The following is a 23,945-nucleotide window of genomic DNA, read 5'->3' on the forward strand; positions in this document are numbered from 1 at the left end:
TCAGGACTTGTACCTAACATAGCTTCATCCTGTCCTCACATACTGAATAATATTGCAAGCCATGCCCTCACATTTCAGCTTGCACACACTACCACCTATTCAACCATGACAACAACATCCCTTGTACATTGGACTAAGTCAACATACTTTCAAGGTCAAGTGGTGCAGAAATGGAGGTAGGTGCTAATGGGAGAAAGTAAAGTGTGATTTCATGTCCTAACCTAGTGGATGAGACAGTGCCGGATATTATTGGAGCAGCCAATACTTACACATTCGCCAAAATTAATAGAGGATGAGAATATGTTTCTACCTCACGCTCAAAGGTGTGACCCCCTTATCTTAAACAAAAGCTTCAGAATATGTAAGCTTCTAACTCCTTACTTAATGTCAACTTCTCTCTTCCTCAAACTATTCTTGTTGCTATTTCCTTCTTTCAGACACTCAAGAGCTGCCTTGGGGAGGAAGAACACAGGTAGGAGTCATTGATAATGGACTAACACTGCTACTTTATCACGGAGTTGCAGCCAGCAGCTTAAATGCTGGCACTGCACATACATTCATGTATTGTGTAAGAGGTGGGGTGAACAGGGTGAAGCATTGGGCACATTAGCCTGAAGCCAAGGCAGGGAGCAAAGGTGGTGTGGGTGCCAACTCTCTTGATGGTGAGTCTCAAATGGCTTCTGTTGCAGAGGATTTGGATGAATACATCGATGGGACAGTGCACAGAAAAAAGCAACTGGCATGCACAGTGAAATACTTACTGCAGTGGCAAGTCAACCAGATGGCCTGTGTGTGAGATGCTAAGGAACATGGAGATATCCAGCACCAACTTTCCATAGTGTGCAGAACTTGCAGTTCCATTAACCTTTAAAGATAGCTGCTACTCTGCACACAAAGGCATTGACTACTTAAAACGGGCTCAGTAAAACAATATGGATCCTATATTCAAGGGTGGTTCAGCCTTGTTCAGACAGGGCTGTACTGTTTAGGTTTCTTCATCAGACTGCCGGCCCACGGAGGTGACAAGGTATGCTATTGTACATCCTTTACAATACTGTATGCTAAGATGCATGACCATCCCCCTTCAAGACAGACCATGATACTTCCGGCATAAAAATGGTGCCATCTCCACTAGCAAACCTGTGGGCCCAGTCAGGAAAAAGCAACTGATGGGTGGTGGCTCAAGACTTTGTTGCAGCTCCAGCAGAAGCCATTTGGTATCTGAGCTTCTACTGCAACTGCCAGACCCCTGCCGGTCCTGGAAGCAATCTGAAAACCACATCATGGCCAGTGTTAAAAGGTGTTGCAGCAGTCTAGCCATCAATTCGAGTCACAGGGTTAGAGATGTACAGCACAGAAACAGACCCTTCGGTCCAAATCGTCCATGCCGACCAGATATCCTCAATTAATCTAGTCCCATTTGCCAGTAGTTGGCCCCTATCTCTCTCAACCCTTCTTATTCATAAACCCATCTGGATGTTTTTTAAATGTTGTTATTGTACCAGCTTCCACCACTTCCGCTGACAGCTCATTCCATACACGCACCACTCTTTGCTTGAAAAAGTTGCTCCTTAGGTCCCTTTTAAATCTTTCCTCTCTCACCCTAAACCTAAATACTTGAATTCAAACAGCAAAGGCAGTAGCTGTGCAGATTCACTGCTGTGTCAGACAACAGTGTAGGTTTCTTTCTGTCTCTCACTTACCATTTGGTCTCTGCCTTTGTCTCTCTTCCTCATTTTTAAAGTGCCATTGTTTTTATCTTCTTTTACCTCCAAAGTTCCAAAACAACACAACAGCTTATAAAACAGCAATCACGAATCCTGGAATTCAAGGAAATCAGTTCCAACACCTAAAATACTTCATAAAAGGAGCAGCTCTTACCACCAAAACTTTTTCCCGTCCTCCATCTTGGATTACCCAGAATCCATTTTTTCTTCTCAAATAAGAGACAGTCCAGAGGAGTTACAATTGCTCCAGTGGATATAAACCTGCTGAGCTCCTATTGTTCTTTCTCAGGCTAACATCATCTGTGCTCCAAACTCTGTCACCTCACCATCAACTGTCACCAGTCAGCGCACAGTGTTGCAACCTACGTCAACATGATGCAGTCCGGGCTTTTTAGTGCCATGCTACTCAGTCATCCTACCACCTGAGAGCTCCCATCACTGAAAGTCAACAGCCTTCCACCAAAGCCATAATGTAGTCACTGAGATAGCATTGTGTAACAAGGTAAAGGCAAACAGACATACCAAGGGTACAGAAACATGGGATTACTTGATATTTGAATATTGAATAGAACATGGCACAACTTAAATTCTAAATTTTGTTCAGAATAAGTATCTTTGCTTAGCTTTTATTTTTGCATTGATTCCAAGTAGAAGCTGGAATGGTTGTTTCTGGACATCCAGTTGATGGTAAGTGCTCTAAGACTCCTCTACAGTTCTCCTGGCAACAGTAATATTATTTTAGCTTTGGGTTCCAGGCTCAGGCAAATGTTCTAGAGGATACGGATTTGAACCACTGTGGCTGATGGTGAAATTTGAATTCAATAACAAGTTGGAATTGACAACTATCTTCATCTCAACTGTGTAACCACCAGTTGTTGTAAACACCCATTTGGTCCTCTAATACCCTTTAGGGAAGGATATCCACCATTGTTACCTGGTCTAGCTGAAACACACAAAAACAGAAGACAGGAGCAGGAGTAGGTTATTCAACTCCTTGAACCTGCCACACAATTCATTATGATTGTAGTTGATCACTGAGCTCAATACCCTAATCCATTCTCCCCACATATCGCTTGATTCCTTTAGTCACAAGAGCTATATCTACCTCCTTCTTGGAAACACTGTTTTAGCTTTAACCACTTTGCGGTAGTGAATTCCACAGGCTCACCACTCTTTGGATGAAGAAATTTCTCCTCATCACATATCTAAAAGGTTTACACCTCATCCTTAAACTATGACCCACCTTTGGGAACAACTTTCCTGCATCTAACCCCTGGTAGAATTTTATAGGTTTCTCCGAGATGCCCCCATAATTCTTCTCAACTCCAGTGAATACAATCTGAGCCAACTTAATCTCTCCTCATGTTAGTCCTGCCATCCTAGGAACCAGTCCAGTAAACCTTCACTGCACTCCCTCTACAACAGGAACATTCCTCCTCAAATAAAGAGACTAAAACTGTGCACAGTATTCCAGACGTGGCCTCACCAATGCCCTGAATGGCTGCAGCAAAATATCCTTGTTCATTTACACGTGACTCCAGACCCACAGCAATGCTGTTGACTCTTAACTGCCTTCTGAAATGGTTAGGCAAAACCCTGAGTTCCAGGGAAATTAGGGATGGATAATAATGGCTGGACTACCCAGTGATTGCCCACATCCAATCAACAAATAGAAAACAAGAATCAGCAATGTCTTTTGAGTAATAGCAGACGAACAACAGTGAAATGTTGAAAATACCTCCTGCTGGGCTTTCAAATTGCCATTCTGCAAATGATCATGGTCATCTGCTGACAATGCAGCCCTTGTCCTGGCCTGACCGCAACATCTGGTTGGTTTAGTGAAGAAAGCCTGAATCAGGTGCACATTCCTCTCGTGTTCTGGTAAAAGGATTACTGCCTCAATACACTGGGCCCCAACTGAGAACTCTTCTCCCACACCTTCTGGCACGCTTCCCTGCCAAATTTCCAAATCATGTCCAATGCCAAGGATAACGCCTACGATTGTACTAATGCCTAAGGACAACTGATTTTACAGAAATCTTAACATCAGGAACAGTTCTTCCAACATGTGTTACACCCACTTCTGGTAGATATTAGCAACTTTAAATAACTCTCGAAAGTACCAAACAATTGCACATTCAGAGCAACAGTGAGTAGAAATTAATCAGCAGCGAACCTGAAAGTGGTCAATACCCTCTTGAATCAGAACTCATGTGTCTTTCATGCTGCTGAATGTGAGATTGGGCAGACATGACCTATCTGAACTTTGCAGCAAAAGTAGCTTCTTTGTGAAATGTACTCCATAATATATTTCACAAGTAGAAGAAGAACATTATACAGTCAATCTCTTCTAACTTCATCACATCTACTGTTCAAACATATCTCCTCGCTCGATTTGCATTATATAGAGCAATGCTGATCATAATTTGACATCCACAGCACTAAACATTTTATTAGCTTATGAACTGTCAGCTTTAATTTCATTGTCTATGATTTTGTATCTGTGGATAAATGACAGAACTTGCTATTAACCTTGGAAACTGCCCACAAATATCTGGCAATCTCTGGGCATAGATTTCCTCTTCCCAACATTGATTTAATTCTAACACTAATTATGGGGAGATCTGGTCTCCAACAACAGTAATATCGTTAAACAAGCTAAATAGTCATATTGAAGCATTCTCAGAGAGCAAACCAGGAATTTTTAAAAAAATTATCTTTCACTTTATGAATCATTTTACGGTCTATGAAAGAAAGGTTGTGACACACATATGGGATTATACTGAAGCTGAATTATTACAGTCAAGTCCTGTTTTTGCACATTCAACCTTCACAAATTCACTCATCCATTCAAACCTTATTGTACACATTCCACCAACTGAGAGTGTAATTTTTGCTTCACCATAGTGTCTAAGGAATATATTAAAAGAAAACTTACCTCGTGGAACAAAAGGTGAGCACTGCACATTTTCATTTGTTGCAAAAATCACAACGTAGAATGTTTCCCTTTTTCAAGAACATTTGTAAATGGCAGGTTGTTTTTTTTTAAAAATATATGCAGCGTACCAGATTTTTAAAATCCAAAGATGTGCAGGCCAGGTGAATTGGCCATGCTAAATTGCCCATCATGTTAGGTGCATTAGTCAGGGGTAAATATAGGGAGGGAGAATGGGTGTGGGTGGGTTGCTGTTTGGAGGGTCAGTGTGGACTTGTTGGGCCGAAGGGCCTGTTTCCATACTGTGGGTTATCTAAAAAAAGACTTTTATCATAATAGACATAATTTGTAATCCACAAGTATAAAATTAGTTTTCCAGTGATAGTGAAGTTGTTGGGCCGTAATGCTGCCTTGGTCTATTGTTAAAAATCCAGCCACACGTCATTCAACAAAGTGTAACATTTTCCATACATTTTACAGTGAGACTGTTCATGAGAAAAGTGGAATTTTGCTTCAAATCAGTAAGTTTTAATTGAATTTACTTCTTCAAGGACTGCAAGAAGTAACAAAACACTGACAGTAACTTCAGATGTCTGGGTTTAATTACATATACAGAAGTTGTTGTTAGTTTTGTTCAATTCTGAGCACAAACACTGGCAGTTTTGCCATTATTAAAATTGTAAAATCTTGGACATCATCTTATCAACTTACGATGCAAATAATTACTTTCAATGTGGTTAAATTCTTTGGCCCAGAATTTGCTGCTGTGGAAAGTTTGGTGAATGCCGAGATTTGGATTATTTACCTCCTGCTTAAGCTCCAATTGTTTCATGTTGCCAATTATTGATGGCACAAGTTAAACAGCACTCCAGCAGGGTTGCGGAGCAGTTGGAACCTTGATGTATAATGAAACCAATTTTCTACCTCCCCAACCAATGAAATTTAAATGGTTATCAAAGCTGTGAAGTGGCAGTTTGACCATCTGCTATAACAATAAAGTTATAAAAATCACTGAATTACAGCAAAGAATACATGTACAAGTGCCAAGTTTAATTTTGTCCCGGGACCATGTGAGATGAAACAGACATCCTTTTGCACATGGTTGGGATTGTTTGCTAATTTAAATTTATGAGTGGACTGAAACCAGCTGTTGCTATGTATGGAAATCATATATTTTATTCTGTTACATTTGGAAATAGCATGGTTAATTTTCTTTCTTGGAAATTAGTGGGCCCAGATTTGTTTTTTTTCACTCAACTTGTCCAGAGATATTATTATGCACATTTCTGACAACAGGTGAGACTTGAACCTGGGTCTCCTGGCTCAAGGCCCTACAACTGTACCACAAGAACCCCAGATATTTTGAACTGGTTGGAGGGCTGGGATAGGGGAGTGCTAACTCTAAACCATAGCAGGCTGACTTGAAGTTAAACATATACTTTGCTCCCAGCAAGAATCCACAACACCTGTTTTAATCAGCGAAACAGATCAGTTCAATTTACATTCTGAATGTGTGCTTTTTACGACAAGTACAGAACAACATAATTGCAAACTGGCTATAAAGTGGAAGACCACCGGATACATGAATTACTCCATTCAAGAGGTCCTCACGCAGTCACAACTTCCTGCCAATGGCTTAATTCATCTTCATATTACAAATGCTGTCATTTTTGACGTTTAAAGGGAAATGTACAGTTAACCATCCAGCAATTTGCGGCAATTCGCAGCTCATGGTCTATCCCTTCCTTGCCATAAATTGATGGAGATTTTACGTACTAATGACATTATGTGAATTAAGCTCTCAATTATTTTGTCAGCAAATTCTGGCCTTTTATTTGATAAGCAATTAATGATGAGGTCTACGTGACTCGTTGTGAGTAACGATCCAAGTTACTGATATTTTTACAACAATTGAGAGTGTTGCAGAGTTACAAGTAGTGTGCTGTTAATCACATTATGTTCTTAAATCAGATCTTGTTGTACCTTCACATTGGCAACTTTACCCCAGATGTTTATAGTGGTGCTTTTTGTAGCCAACAGCATTATTAGAACTAGTTCCTGCAAAATGAAAATGCACTTGTTACAATTTTAATGATTTTACAAGCATAAATTTGTTTAAATTATGTTATTCACTGCCATGAAATTGATTTTCTTTGAGGCCTGGAGGTTACAAGCAGATACTGCAGAACAAGAAAAAAGATACTGCTCATTTCAGGATATAGTTAGTTCTGTAAACGATTCATGGATGTTCAATCATTATCTTGGGAAAGAGAATAAAATAGTTCGTTTGGGAAGAGAAAAGGTTTTTAGTAAGGAGACTTGAACATTACTAAAGAGAGTTTATTGAAAGGATATATAGTTAATTTAATTGAATCTTATCTGTACTTTAAAACATGACAAATACAAAGGATTAAAGTGATTAAATTTGAGTGCAGAGATACAGACATTTGGTCCATTTTGCCTAATCAGTGCGAGCTCTAGAACAGAACAATTTAATCCCATTTTGCTGTTTTATATTCCTATTCCCTTAACATTTTTCGTTCATGCTTATTTTGTTTTCAACTTCATGACTGATTTCATATTAATCATTACTTCTGGTAAGGCATTCTATATTCTAATAGATCATTGCATAAAATAAAATCTTGAAAACTCATAATTTATGCTAACAATGTAAATCATAAATTAATGTGCCCTTGTTGTAAATGGCAATTATGTTTGACTTGAAAAATGTTCTTTGGCTTTTCATTTTTTTTTAGAAAAGGATCCAAGCCTATTAGCAAACCAACTTGAAAGAATATCACAGATCAATAGTGTGTAGGAGGATAATTAATATAGGCAGTTGAAATTACCACTGGCGTGCAATTTGGTTGTACTGACTAATATAACGTAACATCTCATATTGCTAGATTCATCAAATTCTCCTTCTAAAATGATGTAATGGTGTGCTGTTTGAACTAGGCAATACATTTGAGTAGAGCCATATAGTTTCTCTCTCTCATATGTCAATAATAGACCTCACTTTATTAACCATGTTTTTGTAAAGTGCAGCTGAGGATTCACCAATTCATTTCATTTTTCTCCGATTATTTGAAGATGTCTTCATGATTTCAGGACTTGAAAGCTTAACTAAGGTGCTTTGGACATCAAAGAGTGATACAGATTGTTACATTTAGCATTCCCTTGGTAATTGCTACATCCAATTCTAAACTCAGTGCACAAACAGACAAGTTATGGTTTACACTCAATCTATGGAGCCTCATCCGGTCTTCAATAAGATCTGGCTAATTTGATTACTCCACATTCCCACCAATCCGCAATAGCCTTATATCCTTACTTATCAAGCATCTATCTATTGCTGCCTTAAAAAAAAATGTAAAGGCTGTGCTTCCACTGCTTTTTGAGGAACAATGTTCCAAAAACTCAAGACTGAGAAAAGCTTCTCCTCCAGAAAAGTTTGCAGAAGCATTGAATGAACAAATAGCCAATTTGATTTAACTTTCGTAAGTAAATTGTACATCAGTAGTAATCATTTTTGCTGCTGAGTGGGCCAAAGCCATTTATCGATCTGCTAATCGACAGACATGTAGCTTCCTAGCAACCATGGCTTAGAGAACGTTGACTGGGGATATGGAATAATGAATATCCAGGCAGCAAGACATTTTTCTTTGCGTTATTGATTTAATGAAATAGTACTTTTTCTATTGTTTGGTCTGTAAGTTGTCTATTATATAGTATTTTGTTTACTTTATGTTGAGTTTGTTACAGTAGATGTCTTTATAAGATGAAATCTGTTATATGATTCCATCAGTCTCTGTATACATTGCAACACATAAACTGTAGTCAAGTGGGCATACTATTCAATTTGCTATTTAAAATTCTTACCAAAATAATCCTTATAGTCCTTGTACATTTTCGGTCTTAAATTGCGTCCATCTGTGAACAGACATTTTGATTAATTAGGTATAACTTTTAAGGCCTTATTGAAAGGATAAGAAATCTCTTTTTAAATATTTTGTGTCAAAATAGCTCAAGTCTGTTGATTCATTTTTGCTTCCAAAAAAAATGAAAGCATTGTAAAATTCCTGGTTCAGTTAATCTCTATTTTTCTCTGCTAATCCTCATAATTAATAGGAACTGAACGAGAACGTTGTACTTTTCTGTATGTTAGTATTGTTCGTTGGTTGTTCAAAAAACTCATTGCATTGAATAACATTTCTGAAATTCTGGATTGATTAGGGCAAGCTAAAGGTTTTTTTCACAATGAAAAAATGCGTCAAGCATTTCTAAAAGGGTTGCTTTGTAGTGAAAATGTAATAATTTGATGGTAGAGATGAAAGTTAATATCCTACATTTAATTGTTAAGATTTAGTCCATAAAATAAGGAAACACAAACATATGGAGTAACCTTCACGATTTCATGTCGTCCCAAGGGATTGCATTACAGTGTGGTGAGTATGCCCAAGGATGCAAAACCAAGTTTGATTATATCCAAACTCAAGAGAACACTCTGTGCACTCTTTAACACTCTGTAACCCTCTGAGTATACTAAAAATGTTGAGACTAAGCCCAAGAGTGTGTTTACTTATTTGCAAACCCTGACATTGAGAATTTTGACTGGATTTTGGTCCAGGCGGCGGGTATGATGGTAAAAGTAATGTAGTGAGATGCCAATTGTTCAGACACTCTTTAGGTTGGAACTGGATCAAAGACAGGAAGGAGCTAAAGTCTTATCAGCTAGCACACCAATTCCCCTGCTTCAACTCCCAACCAAAGTATTTTCAGTGAGAAGGGATTGGGGGTGGCAGGGCTACCCATCCAGATGGTACTGTGTAAACTGTCAAGGCCTGGTAAGAACTGACTTAGTCAGGCTAAAAGCACCCCGTTGCTAGCCCGTGATGAAACAGTTACTGTCTGCCTTGTTGAGGGTCTCACACCTCCCCTCATGTTTCTCCCTGCAGGGCAAATTGCTCAGTTGTTAGAGGCCACTCCGTTTCAACTTTCGAGCAAAGCATTGCTGAAACTCAAAAAAACGTTGTGTTGTTAAACTTCTTCTCATGCGTTCATTAGGGCAGATGCAAAATTACCAAACATCAAGGGAGCAACAATCTATATTACATGAGAAAAGGATGTTATTTGCATGGTAAATGGAGAATCCATCACACCTAATTTTTAGTTCAAACAAGGCACAATACCATATCATGTCCTTTTTTATCTTGTAGAGGACTAGTTCCTGCTAGTGAATTTATGCCTGGCTTGCTCTGTCTTTCCAGCCTGTTTACTCAGGATTCCAGTATTTGCAGTTTTTTTGTCACTATGAATTAGGATTAGATTACTTACAGTATGGAAACAGGCCCTTCGGCCCAACAAGCCCACACTGACCCTCCAAAGAGCAACCCACCCAGACCCATTCCCCTACATCTAACATTACGGGCAATTTAGCATGGCCAATTCACCTAACCTGTACATTTTTGGACTGTGGGAAGAAACCGGAGCACCCGGAGGAAACCCACGCAGACACGGGGAGAATGTGCAAACTCCACACAGACAGTTGCCTGAGGTGGGAATTGAACCCGGGTCTCTGGTGCTGTGAGGCAGCAGTGCTAACCACTGTGCCGCCATGCCGCCCTTATGCATCTTCTAGCAAGTATAAGTGATTTGCATTGTGAGCCTGCAATTTATGTGATTCTTAGCACATTTGGGATTGTTCAGCAATTGTCGTATGGTTTCAGAATAACATTTAATATCTTTCTAGTTGTGCAAGCACAGGCTGGCTGACAGTGATCAGTACTCAGTCCATTGTGAATAGCTGGAGGGATCTGCTGAGACTCTTTGGGATAGTCCCAGCATCACACCAGCACTGATATTCTTGCCCAGAGTTATTCATTTGTGGAGTAATCAGCAAGTTTTTTTGGCTTGGTTACTGCAACCTGTTAGTAAAAAAAAACATCAACTGTGTTGCTATTGCACAATAGCTACATAAAATAGTTTGCCCATTGTCATTTATACCTGACTATTTCAGGGTAATTGTTAGTGAATAAAGAATGTCTCCATTTTAGCAAGTTTATGAGACCTGCACGTCACGAGCAATACATTATCCATGGACCCATTCAACATTGCAAGCCGAATGGCAAATGTGCTGCTTAAGGAAGCCAGGAGAATTTGTGCTGCTTCACAATACCATCATATTTTGGATGTGCTGCCATTTTCTAAATATGTATTCACTGAACATATGAATTTAGTAGCTATTACAGTTGAGTTCATGATCTTGAATATTAGATGTGATGTAACTGGAGTGCTGTAAGACGACAGCGGGTGGTGATTGATAGGAAATGGCATTCAGTTTCTAATGGTATACCGCAAGGATCTGTTTTGGATCCACTGCTGTTTGTTATTTTTATAAACGACCTGCATGAGGGCACAGAAGGATGGGTTAGTAAATTTGCAGATGACACTAAGGTTGGTAGAGTTGTGGATAGTACAGAAGGATGTTGTGGGTTACAGAGGGACATAGCTAAGCTGCAGAGCTGGGCTGAGAGGTGGCAAATGGAGTTCAATGATTCACTTTGGAAGGAGCAAGAGGAATGCAGAGTAAGATGGTAAGCTAATGGTAAGATTCTTGGTAGTGCAGATGAGCAGAGAGATCTCGGTGTCCATGTACATAGATACCTGAAAGTTGCCACCCATGATGATAGGATTGTTAAGAAGGCATACAGTGTGTTAGCAATTATTCGTAGAAGGACTGAGTTTCGGAACCATGAGATCATGCTGCAGCTGTACAAAACTCTGGTGCGCTGCTCTTGGAGTATTGCATACAGTACTGGTCATCACATTATAGGAAGGATGTGGAAGCTTTGGGAAGAGTTCAGTGGAGACTTACTTGGATGTTGCCCGATATGGAAGGAATATCTTATTAGGAAGAGCTGAGGGACTTGAGGTTGTTTTCATTGGAGAGAAGGTGGTTTGAGAGGTGACTTAAGATAATCAGCGGGTTAGATAGAGTGGACAGTGAGAGCCTTTTTCCTTGGATGGTGATGGCTAGCACGAGGGGGCATTGCTTTAAATTGAGGGGTGATAGATATAGGAAGATGTCAGAGGTAGTTTTTTTTACTCAGAGAGTAGTAGGGGCATGGAAGACACTGCCTTCAATAATAGTAGACTCGCCAACCTTATGGGCATTTAAATGGTTATTGGATAGACATATGGGTGAAAATGGAAGAATGTAGGTTAGGTGGGCTTCAGATTGGTTTCACAGGATGGCTCAACATTGAAGGCCGAAAGACCTGTACTGCACTGTAATGTTCTATTGTTCTGTTTGCTGAATGTATTAAGAATTACACCAAGAAGCAATTTAAGACCATCAGTCAGGCTCACACAAGCTTGCTAGAAGTTATGTACATTAATGCACAGGCAACTGTTCTCTTTAGAAGAAAAGAAACAGAACCAGGCATTCACCCTTTTTAAATTAAACAAAAGCATGGGGGCAATAGTTCCTCAGTTGAACCTTTGCCACAGAGAATGCACCAGAATTAATTTTCCAACAGATCAGCACACCTTTTTTCATGCAGCATCAGTTGTTGTTCCCATGGATTTCTTGCATCTATCCTGATGAGTGCAAGACAAATACCTTCAATAGCATGAAGTTTCAACAAACTTAAGGTTCAGACATATTTTACATTGATCCATATTAAGGATCATTGCTCATTTCTTACATTATTCTGAGTCATTCCTGTCAAATAAGCTTCAAATCATCTCAGACCTAGGTTTGCGTTCATCTGTATGATTCAATTATTTACACTATACTTGCTCCCCAATTTATATAGTCACCACAGTATTAATAGTAGAAGATGTAAAATTTTAACTCACCACTATTTCCTCGTTGCTTTATGCATTGCCCTCTGTTCGGAATTCCTTCTGCTGGATTCCCGGGATTTATGATATGACACTCATAGCCAGTGGGACAATGCAGGGGTTCATCTCCATCCTCTGTGGTACTACAGGCTTCAGCTGCGGAAAAGACAAATGGCTAAACAAATTGCCATGATCCAATCTTGTAATTACATTGCAGTATCTGTGATTAAAAAAAAATTGTTTGTGCAACTTGAACACAGACACTTTCAATACACTATGTCATTAGTGAGATCTCAATTCTAGATTCCCCAAAAGGGGAAACATCCTTTCAGCATTCATGCTGTTGAGCCAGCTAAGAATCCTGCGTGTCTCAATAAGATCACCTCTCATTTTTCTAAATTCCCAAGTGAGTATGGGCCCAGCCTGGTCAATCTTCCTCAGTGGAGAACTTCTTCATTCCAGGAATCATTCTGGTAAAAGCTTCTCTAAACAGTTTCCACCGTAAGCATATTTCTCCTTTTAAGAAAGACCATAAATATTATACATAATATTCTATGAGTGATCTCACCAATGTCCCTGAATCCTTTGAATTGTGGTTATTTACAGAAGAGAAAGAGACCTTTTGGCCATTAGATTTATATTGGCTTTCTGCAAGGGTAATTCACATAGTCCTACTCTTTCATCTTGTCCCCATGACAATGCAAATCTCTTAGCTTGAAGTATTAATTCCAACTCCCATTTGAAAGTCTTAACTGATAATGTCTCCACTACCCCCTTGTGTGATCCAGGTGTCTGAGAGAGGGAAAGAGAGAATGAAAGAGAGATGGAAAGAGAATAAAATGAGCACATATGGTGCTCTAAAAGTTAGTAACAATTGAAAATATAACTCAATCAAATGAATAACCTTCAACCCTCATTACTAAATAAAGCCTATTGTTTGGCCAAACTAGATGAATGTAATTTTTAATGTGTTGACTGTTCTTGATGTTTACTAGAACAAAGAACAAATAAGAAAATTACAGCACAGGAACAGACCCTTCGGCCCTCCAAGCCTGCATCAATCCAGATCCTCTATTTAAACCTGTCATCTATTTTCCAAGAATCTGTATCCCTCTGATCCCTGCCCATTCATGTATCTGTCTACGTACATCTTAAATGACGCTATTGTGCTCACCTCTACCACATCCAATGGTAATGCATTCCAGACACCCACCACCCTCTCTGTGTAAAGAACTTTCCATGCATATCTCCCCTAAACTTTTCCCCTCTCACTTTGAATTTGTGACCCTAGTAATTGAGACCCCATTCTGGGAAAAAGCTTCTTATGATCCACTCTGCGTGTACCTCTCATTATTTTGTATACCTCATTCGGGTCCGGCACCCCCCTACCTCTGTCTTTCTAATTAAAATAATCCTAATCAACTCAACCTCTCTTCATTGCTAGCGCCCTCCATAACAGGCAACATCCTGGTGAACCTCCTCTGCACCCTCTCCAAAATATCCACGTCCTTTTTGTAATGTGGCATCCAGAATTGTACACAGTATTCCAAATGTGGCTGAACCAAAGTATTATACAACTGTAACATGACCTGCCAACTCCTATACTTAATACCCCATCCGATGAAGGAAAGCATGCCATATGTCGTATACCATACTAAAATGAGTTACTTAAAGATCATTTTTACTACTCACAGTTGTCATGCTGAGAATGAGAGCATTTCAAATGTAAGCAGCTTTATTAATAATAAAACAATTTAAGTTATCTACCTTTTTCTAGTTTTGACTTGTGTATTTTCTTCCTGCTACTAATACCACATAAATAATGGGAAGGTACATAGACACCGACTTGGTAAGCAATTTTAAATGGATCATATCATTTTCAGTTCTACTGCAGTAATATTCCCAAATTAATACAACATTGGATTTCCCAAACTGTGGATTATGTTGTGAGTGTATCACCGGTAGAATTCAAGAGTTGAGAGCTCACAGAGACCAATAGCTGCCACAGAACTCTAACTGAGTGCTCATAGCTGTGGGGTTCCTTTAGATCCTCACATCTTTCTAAATAATAGGTGTGGCTGATCTTTAAGGCCTGACTGCTCTTATGCAAAACCCTGTAGAAATCCTGCATATTTAAAAACACTGTGGATTAAACAGCTCTCCATCCCTGCACTCACAGATGTTGAAATCTCTCCTCCCTGACACTATTAGCCACTATCACAGGTTTCTCATATCTCCCCCCATGCAGATGTACACACAAGAAAGTCAGACACCCTGAGCTCTGCAGTGAGTAACTCACCTCCTTTTCATCTCAAGACACAAACATGCCTGGATGACTGCAGCTAACAACACTCAGGAAGCTTAATACCATCCAGGACAAGTCCACTGATTGGCATAACATCCAACACTTTCAACATTCATTTGTCATTAAAGGCATAAGAAAAGGGTGCGTGTAGGAATTTATGAAAATGGGTGGTGATAAATTATATGGATAAATTGAAAGAGCTTGAGCTGGTCTCCTAAGAGAAAATACAGTCAATGAGGTTTGTTAGAGGGACGGCACGTTGGCTCAGTGGTTAGCATTGCTGCCTCAGAGTGCTAGGGCCCTCGGATGCTGCCTGACCTGCTGTGCTTTTGCAGCACTACTCTAATCTAGACTCTGATTTCCAGCATCTGCAATCCTCACATTTGCCTAGTCAGAGTGCCAGGGACCCAGTTTGATTCCAGCCTCAGGCAACTGTCTGCATGAAGTTTGCACGTTCTCCCTGTGCTTGCGTGGGTTTCCTTCGGGTGCTCCGGTTTCCACCCACAATCCAAAGATGTGCGGCTTAAGGTGAATTGGCCATACTAAATTTCCCATAGTGTTCAGGGATGTGTAAGTTAGGTGCATTAGTTAAGGATAATAGGGTAAGGAAATCGGTCTGGGTGGGTTAGTCTTTGGAGGGTCGGTGTGGACTTGTTGGGCCGAAGGTCCTGTTTCCACACAGTAAGGATTCTATTCTATTCTATGAGAGGTGTCCAAAATCCTATGGAACCTAAACAGAAAAGATAGAAAACTCCTTTCATTAGCTGACGGGTTGAGACAAACATCAATTTAAAGGTGTTTGGTTCTTTTGCAAAGGAGGCATAACATATGTGTATGAAATTCACAGCATGAGAGTACATGTTAGGTAGATTCAATCAGGCCTTTCAAAAAGATATTGGACAATTGTCCGACAACAGATCTGTTGGGCTACAGAGAAAGGGCATGTGGTGTGGGACTAGCTGAGTTGCTCTTGCAGAGAGGCAGCATTGATGGAATAGGCTCTATTTTTCTATCTTGTGCCAACTCTCAGCTTTTTATCTTTTTAACCTTGGTCTTCTACATTAAGTGTCTTTACTTAAGTTTTGGAATAATCAGTGCTGGCTGACATTAAGTCAGCTAAACATAGTGTTATCATTCCAATCACCATTAAATAACATGCTTTTGTCCAGTAACATTTGCTGGTTTTACAATTTCTTGGAAAGTTGCCTGAAGTTAAGAGTCATAAAATAACAAATGCACACTTGCCTCCGCACACAAGAAGTGATTTGCATGTCAAAAATGTAATGCTAAAGAAGCAACCATTACTTGACTCAATGAATTATGCATTCATTCACTGAATCGTGGAAAAGAAAGATTTGTATTTGTGTGTCTATTTCAGTTGGTCACTAAATTTTGAGTTCAAGTGGGTACGTCAGTTGAGGCAAACATCAGTTAAACAATGGTGGATGTGCCTGCCCCGGGCAACACTCCTATACTTTAATAGAGGGTATGGTAGCACAAAGCTTCTGTTAATGTGTTACTGTACAGATATATCCAGAAATACACATCCATCATGGCAAGTGGAGAATTGAAATTATTACTAGAAAACTGACACCAGTAATGGCAACCATACCAGAATTTCCCTATGGGAGAAAACCCGTCATCCTTACCTGGTCTGTCCTTTACCTGACTTCCTTTTATATAGCAAAATTATCCTCTGAAATGGCAAAATTAGCCTCATAATTGCACAGGAGGGGCAATAAATGTTGGCTTTGACAATGATGTCCACCCCTGGTAAATGCTGTGAGTTTTTTAAAATTAGAAAAGACATGTGATCTGGTCCCACCAATGCAGTTTTCCAAACAATTTTGTGTCATTCATGGTCATAAAAGGAAATCTGCAAAAATAATTGATGTGGGGAAAATCAAAACATTAAAGTTGGCAGGCTATCTTTTCCATCCATTGTTGGGAATTGAATGTCATTGAGGAGAAAGTGAGGTCTGCAGATGCTGGAGATCAGAGCTGAAAATGTGTTGCTGGAAAAGCGCAGCAGGTCAGGCAGCATCCAAGGAACAGGAGATTCGACGTTTCGGGCATAAGCCCTTCTTCAGGAAAGGCTTATGCCCGAAACGTCGAATCTCCTGTTCCTTGGATGCTGCCTGACCTGCTGTGCTTTTCCAGCAACACATTTTCAGTAATTGAATGTCATTGGCAAATGCTGCCCATTCTTAGATACAATTGAATAGTTTGCTAGGCCATTTTAGTGTCAATCATGTTTACTTAAGACTTCAGTCACATATCAGTTTGAACTTTTTAGGTTTGCTGGTTTCCTTTCCTCAACAAAATCATTTTATTCTCTTTGACAATGATTGGACATGCAAGGATCATAAAATAAATTACATCAAATTTCTGAATAAATTCCTGATTGTTTTCAGACAATTAATTAGCAAGAGTATTAGTAAATGATTTGTCCTACATTTCCTTAAACAAAGTCACAATTTATTTTTAATCCCAGTCATGTTCATTCAGGCTTGACTGTTATTATGTATGGTAATATGCCATACTAACATATATTGCACAATATGTGCACATCATGAGTCTAATGACCTGCTAAAAGAAATCAAGGCCTCTTTTTCAGAAGAGGGGAAAAAGGACCCAGATCTTCTTGGTTCAACAATATTGTGGAGATTGGTGTCAGGAGCAAAAACAGTTTTTGAGTAAAAATTAAAGTAAAATAAAACTCGTTTATGTACAGAACATGACATCAGGTTATAGTCCAATAAGTTTATTCAAAATAGCAAGCTCTTGGAGCACTGCTCCTTCATCAGGTGAAGTAGAAGGAAGTGCACTTGCACAGAATACATGGGCAGAGAGATAATGACAAGATAATTCCACATAATTAAGGGTGTCAACAGAGAAGTACAAATAGTGTGAGTGTAGTGTTGACCGGCTGAATAACAAATCTTTGCAACCGATTAATTGAGGCAGAGAGATAGTTACAAAAAAATCAAAAATCATCTTAATTATTGTAAATTAAAAGTTGAGGGAACTTTTAGATTTACATTAATGTTTTTTTCTGTACTGTGCAAAAGTACACAGCACAAGAAGTAGTTTAATAGAGTGGTTTCTCTTGTTTGTATTTTTGCATGCTTAGCAATGCTAGTTATTTTATTTACTATTTATCTGGGTTGTCTGGTATTCAGTTTGCTTCCTTACTTTTTTCCACTTTTCATTGCTGATATTAGAATGCTGAAAAATCCAGCATTCGGGCCAGTCTTTAATGTCTCTAAGATTGAAATACTCAGCAGCTTGAAGGGAAAAATGTAAGAAAAATCCAGATCCAGAAGAGCTGCGAGGTTATGCTGCAGCTCTATAAAGCCCTGGCCAGACCACACTTGGAATATTGCGTTCAGGTCTGGTCACTTCATTATAGGAAGAATGTGGAAGCTTTAGAGATGGTCCACAGGAGATGTACGAGGAGGCTGCCTGGACTGGAGTGCATATCTCATGAAGAAAGGCTGAGGGAGCTAGGGCTTTTCTCATTGGAGTGAAGAAAGATTAGAGGTGACTTGATCGAGGTGTACAAGATGATGAGAGATCTAGATAGAGTGGATAGCCAGATACCTCTTCCCAGGGTGGAAAGGGCTATCACGAGGGGACATTATTTTAAGGTGACTGGGGGAAGGCTTAGGGGAGATGTCAGAGGTAGGTTCTTTACACAGAGTGGTGGGTACATGGAATGCCTTGCCAGCAGTGGTAGTAGAGTCAGATATGTTAGGAACATTTAAGGTCTCTTGGGTAGGCACAGGATATGTAGGTTAGTTTGATCTGAGAGTAAGATAAAAGGTCAGCACAACATCAAGAACCAACAGTACTGTGCTGTACCATTCTATATTCTATGTTCAGTGATCTCAGTGAATGATGTAAAGGCTTAAATGGTCATATAAAATAATTAGAACACACAGAAGGGGTTTATATTCAAACTGCTTGTGTATATGAAAATCACTAATAATATTGAAGAAGCGAAACCTTGAAGTATTTCTTCTGGTCCATCAAGTAGCCATCCATTGCCTCCGAGCCATCTGGGCTTTGGTTGCACCAACCAATCTAGAACTAAAAATTAATATTACTTAAACAAGCCAGCAAAAACAACGACACAACTTTGCACAGGCTTTGGGTGTGAAATGAAAAATAAATAAATAAATAAATAAATAAATAAATAATCATCAGTCATCTGAAATGCAATCCATGCCGCAAAATATTCTTGCTATAGGAATGGGGCAATTACGCAAATTATATAATGTAATATAATTTTTCAATTAATCTATTTGGAGCCTGGGTATTCACATTATTTCCACTTCCTGCTTGTTATGGAAACCCACAATTTCATGAGGCATTGAAGAGATGCAAGGAAAGAAGATTTATCCAGTGTAATCCCCAGATTTATTTTCAATTTGTGGGAGCAACTTTCAGCAAACTATTCTACTTGTTCGCCTTTCTGGTTCGACATTCTCCTGTCAACCTCAATCTGTTTCTCTCCACTTCAGAAGCTAAGGGTGACCAGTATGATCTACATCAGTGACAAGTTCACTTCCTGTGTAAGATCTATTCAAGTTTCCAAGATAAAAAATATTATCTAAAAGGCTATGTGGATGTCATGTCTATTCATTAAAGCAAAAAAAGTCATTCAAAGCAAGACTGCAAATACATTGCTATTTTTAGTCTCATGTTATCTTCACATACCTAAAGTTCTTTCACAAATGTGAAGAAATCCCAGATGATATACTCCAGGACAAATTATGTATAGTCATTGCATTCTACTCATTCGATATCTGGAAGCAAAACTCTTTATTTTGCTAAACTGAGAGGTTGAAAGTTTTGAATGTTGCATTGATATTTATGATTAAAAATGAGCAAGGTTTTGATTTGCTTTAATAAATCATTTCCATATGTTGAGTTGCAAGCCTTGGCAAATGGGAGGAGGACCCTTACACATCGTTGATTAACCAACAACACATTGCTGCAGATTGTTTGAGGCAGAAGGCTGGGAGCACATTCCTTTAGGAGCCTTTCAGCCAGGCAGGATGGAGGAATGAAAATTATGTTCTTGCGTTCAGCAATTACCAAATGGAAGTAAGAGGCTCTAAAGTCCACTGTGCTTCCGTCATAACTGAAGACTATGCTAGCATTGCAAAAAAAAAACAAAAGGTTCAAAGCTCTTGCAGAGATTAAACTATACCTGGTGGTGGCTTTACAGATTCCAAACAAGCATAAATGCACCCATTATAACAGCAGCGTTTGTGTCTTTCACACTCAGAGTCCGACCTGCAGCTGGGAACATCACAGGCTCTGTCTGGCAAAGCCTGTGGAGGAGGGGGGCATCGATCGTTCTTCTGGTGTGGTGATGAATATGAAACCAGCTGATACTCATAGTCCTGTGAAAGAATAAAGAGAAACAAAAAAAAAACCCTTAGCTAATGTAGCAGCAGAACAACTGTGAACCAATTCAAAAGTACTTGTGCCTAATTATTTTGCACTTTTGCCACAACTTTGCTTACAGCTAGGATTGTGAAATGACAAAGTTGCCTCTTTTTACAACTTAGCTTGCAAATATGCTGGTAGCAAATATCCTTCTGTTGCTATTCAAATTCTGATACATATTTAGTGGGTTAAAACCATCTACATAGTTTTCTACTCTCCCCATTTACAAAATATTTTCTTCTTTGGAAGAATTTTACCAGCAATTGTTAAAATTCATATATGAATAGCTAACTTACATGAGTGATATTATAAGAGATCACTGGAGTAGACTCTGGAGAAAAAGAATGATTATTTGTATCAACCTTGTGCTAAAGTTTGAGATGAACAGTTAGAAGCATGTTCAACAAATACGAACACCATCAACTCGGTACTGTCTAGACCTTGGTGAGAATGTAGCTTCCTTCTAGGTCAATCACCACAATAGCAGATAGGACCAGTGAGTGGCCAATCCAGCAGCAGGACAATAGTCAGTGACTGGGCACACAAGCAGGATCAAGAAAAAGCCCAATGATTGCCAAGCAGCTGTGAGCAGAGTGAGAAAATGGAAAACAAAATACAGTAAAGAGAAGTCATGGAACAAACTCCACCACCTCAAAAGTCTTTTGAACATGTAGAAGGCCCTGGCGAAGCCCAAAAAACAGCAATACACTGGCACAGACATTTCACCAGGTACCGGAACTGAACTAACTGCACTGAGGCTGGTATCCTGTCAACAAGTCACCCTTTATTTACATGTGCACAGTACATGAGCTCTGACCCGCCAGCTCAAAGCCAGTCTTTAGACTGAGGAGACCTTCTGAATCTCTTGTATTATTTTCTGTCTTTTCTCCCAGCACAGAGCCAGTCCCTAAATGGAGGAGACCATCTGAATCTCTGTTTAAATCTGTCAGCAAGGGCTTCCTGATTGGACCAGGTTAACAATCGCAATGAAGGATTTCATAGTCAATGAAAACCAACCTCGCCCTGGTTCTAATCACCACAGGAACACTTTGGGGTTAGTGGATTAACCAAACAAGAACAAGATCTGCGCCTTTTTTAAGCATTTGGCAGCAATGTAGATGATGTTTTAGCGATGAACAGTATACATGAAGAAACTGCCACCACTGATATTGGGGCTTTGATACTTATTTGAGGCTACAATAAAATATTATAACAGGGAAGAAATTTAAGAAACAATGCCAAAAAAGAACTGACACACACGAATTAATGACCTCTATCAATCAATTAGCAGATAATTAGGAGTATAGAACTTGTGGAGAAAATTTAATAAGTGGTTGCATTGTGATTGGAATTTTGGAAGAAAGCTTATCATTTTTTCCACAGTTAAAGCAAGACTTGACAAAAGCAAGAGTGTTACAATCAGCAAGGTAGCGAGAGGTGAGGAAAGACAAAAGTTTTTATTTATATGTTCACAGTGGGAAAACAACAAAGGAATAACTACTTGTACAGCACAGGAGGTGAAAAGTGCACCTGAGCAGAAGCTGGGAAAGCATGAAGAAAAAGAGTCACCAGCCATAATTAATGCAGTCAGTTCTCATTATGTAGTTGCATTATAATAAATGATTATTATCACTGTTGTTATTGGACAAATTAACATTTCTATAAGAGAATTCAGGAAATCGGGTTAACAATAGCTTATTTCATTCATACTTTTAAAACTTCAGTCACAAGCTGGGGCAATGCTGATGAGGCCAGTATTTACTGCCCATCCCTAACTGGCAGTTAAGAGTCAATCACATTGCTGTGGGGCTGGAGTCACAGGTAGGCCAGAATAGCTAAGGATAGCAGTTTTATTGCCTAAAGAACATTAGTGAACCAGGTGGACTTTTCCAACAATGGACTCAAGGTCATCAGTGGACTCTTAACTCCAGATATTTATTGAATTCAAATCGCACCATCTGCTGTGGCTGGATTCAAACCCAGGAACCCAGGATTTTATCTGGGTCTCTGGTTTAACAATCCAGGGATAACTCCACGAGACCAAGACCTCCCCTAATGCATGGAGTATAGAAACATAGGAACAGGAACTGGCTGTTCAGGCCTTTAACACAATACCACCATTCAGTGAGATCATTGCTGATCTGTAGCCAAACACTATATACAGGTATCTGCCTTTGGCTCATTTCCCTTTGCTGAACAGAAATTTATCTATCTTAGATAGAAAATTAACAAGGAAGAGCCAGCCTGTCACCATGAAGTGTAAAAACTAACTCTGCTGGAATATGATGTGGAGTTGCCGGTGTTGAATTGGGGTGGGCAAAGTTGAAAATCACACAACACCAAGTTATAGTCCAACAGGTTTATTTGAAAATACAATCTATCCGAGCGCTGCTCCTTCATCAGGTAGCTAGTGGGGCAGGATACAATGAACACAAAATTTATAAGTAAAAGGTTTAACAGCCATATTTTACTTATAAATTCTGCGTCCTTTGTATCCTGCCCCACTAGCTACCTGATGAAGGGGCAGCGCTCCAATAGGTTGTATTTTCAAATAAACCTGTTGGACTATAACCTGGTGTTGTGTGATTTTCAGTTCTGCTGGATTACAAGTAACTCCAAGTTTTATACAAAACATTGTACTGTACATATTACATTATCCACACTTTACCCACAGTTTCCACAGGTTTTGTCTTTATCTCACTCAGGACTGACACTATCTTGTTGATGGAATTGCAATGGCAGCTGCACTGTGGTTCCCACTTGCTTTCAGAATATGTCTGAAAACGTATCAGTCAACCAACTGAACTGATTCAATCCCACCACTCTAGTATGAAGATTGTCCAGGATAAAATAGAGTGCCATTCCTGCTTAAGAACATGTTTTCTTCTTGTACCACAGCAAGAAGATCCAAGCTCAAAATCAAAATAAAAATCTCGCCCAAAGAAGTTACAGCCAAGGGACTGAAGAATTCATAAACATTGGTTTAGAGAATGAATAGAATCCAAAAGAATTTAATGAACTGTGAAATTAAACAGGCAAAAAACAACATTTGAACTAGTTGCTAAGGTAGGTGCATCAATCCCATCCACCCGTGAAGAGGCTGAAACCATCATCAATTGACTTCAGGGACCACAATGTATTGATCTAAAAATAACAGAAAAGGTCAGCTAGCAGTGACACTACAATTTAAAAGAAGGGCAGTCACAGAGACCTTCTATATAATTGAAAGTCAAGAGAATTTATTATGAAGCAGGAAAGTATTCAAGTTGGAGACTCCTTACAAGGTCAATCAATTGGACGGCCAGGGAAAACAAAAAGAATTCAGATAAAAGAATTCCTGCAATTGTTCAGTGGCTTGTGAAAGATAAAAACAGCATGCAATATAACATTGAGAGCAAAGAGCAAGTCTCTGTTTATGTAGTCCAGGAAGAGTTCATGCCCACTTTTGAAGAAAGTGAAGCAGAAATTGGAAAAAATGCCAAAACAGTGAGTTCACCAGAGACAAGGCTAGCAGTTGGCTCTGTCATGGGGAAAATGCCAAAAGTAACTGCTTAAAAAATAATGTGTGTTGTTCTTGCAAAATTAAACAAGACAATACAGAGAGAATTCTACTGTATGGGATCTGCAAATGAGAGGGTGGTGGACCTAGCTAAAAGTACAATTTTCACTC

At 39.2% G+C, this 23,945-nt stretch overlaps 1 protein-coding gene across 1 annotated transcript in view; it reads right to left on the reverse strand.

Moving 5' to 3' along the window:
* Nucleotides 1–5,225: 5,225 nt before the first annotated feature.
* Nucleotides 5,226–23,945, reverse strand: part of wfdc1 (WAP four-disulfide core domain 1) — a 44,931-nt gene continuing 26,211 nt past the window's right edge. The window contains exons 2-6 of the mRNA XM_060837609.1: nt 20,034–20,229; nt 18,824–18,907; nt 12,526–12,666; nt 8,545–8,595; nt 5,226–6,720 (exon numbers count right to left, since the gene is read on the reverse strand). Coding sequence (XP_060693592.1) covers nt 6,662–6,720; nt 8,545–8,595; nt 12,526–12,666; nt 18,824–18,907; nt 20,034–20,229 — 531 coding nt within the window. The 3' untranslated portion in view covers nt 5,226–6,661. The remainder of the gene's footprint in view (nt 6,721–8,544; nt 8,596–12,525; nt 12,667–18,823; nt 18,908–20,033; nt 20,230–23,945) is intronic.

The sequence above is a fragment of the Hemiscyllium ocellatum genome, chromosome 17 (genome assembly GCF_020745735.1).
Source record: "Hemiscyllium ocellatum isolate sHemOce1 chromosome 17, sHemOce1.pat.X.cur, whole genome shotgun sequence".
NCBI classification, from domain to species: domain Eukaryota; kingdom Metazoa; phylum Chordata; class Chondrichthyes; order Orectolobiformes; family Hemiscylliidae; genus Hemiscyllium; species Hemiscyllium ocellatum.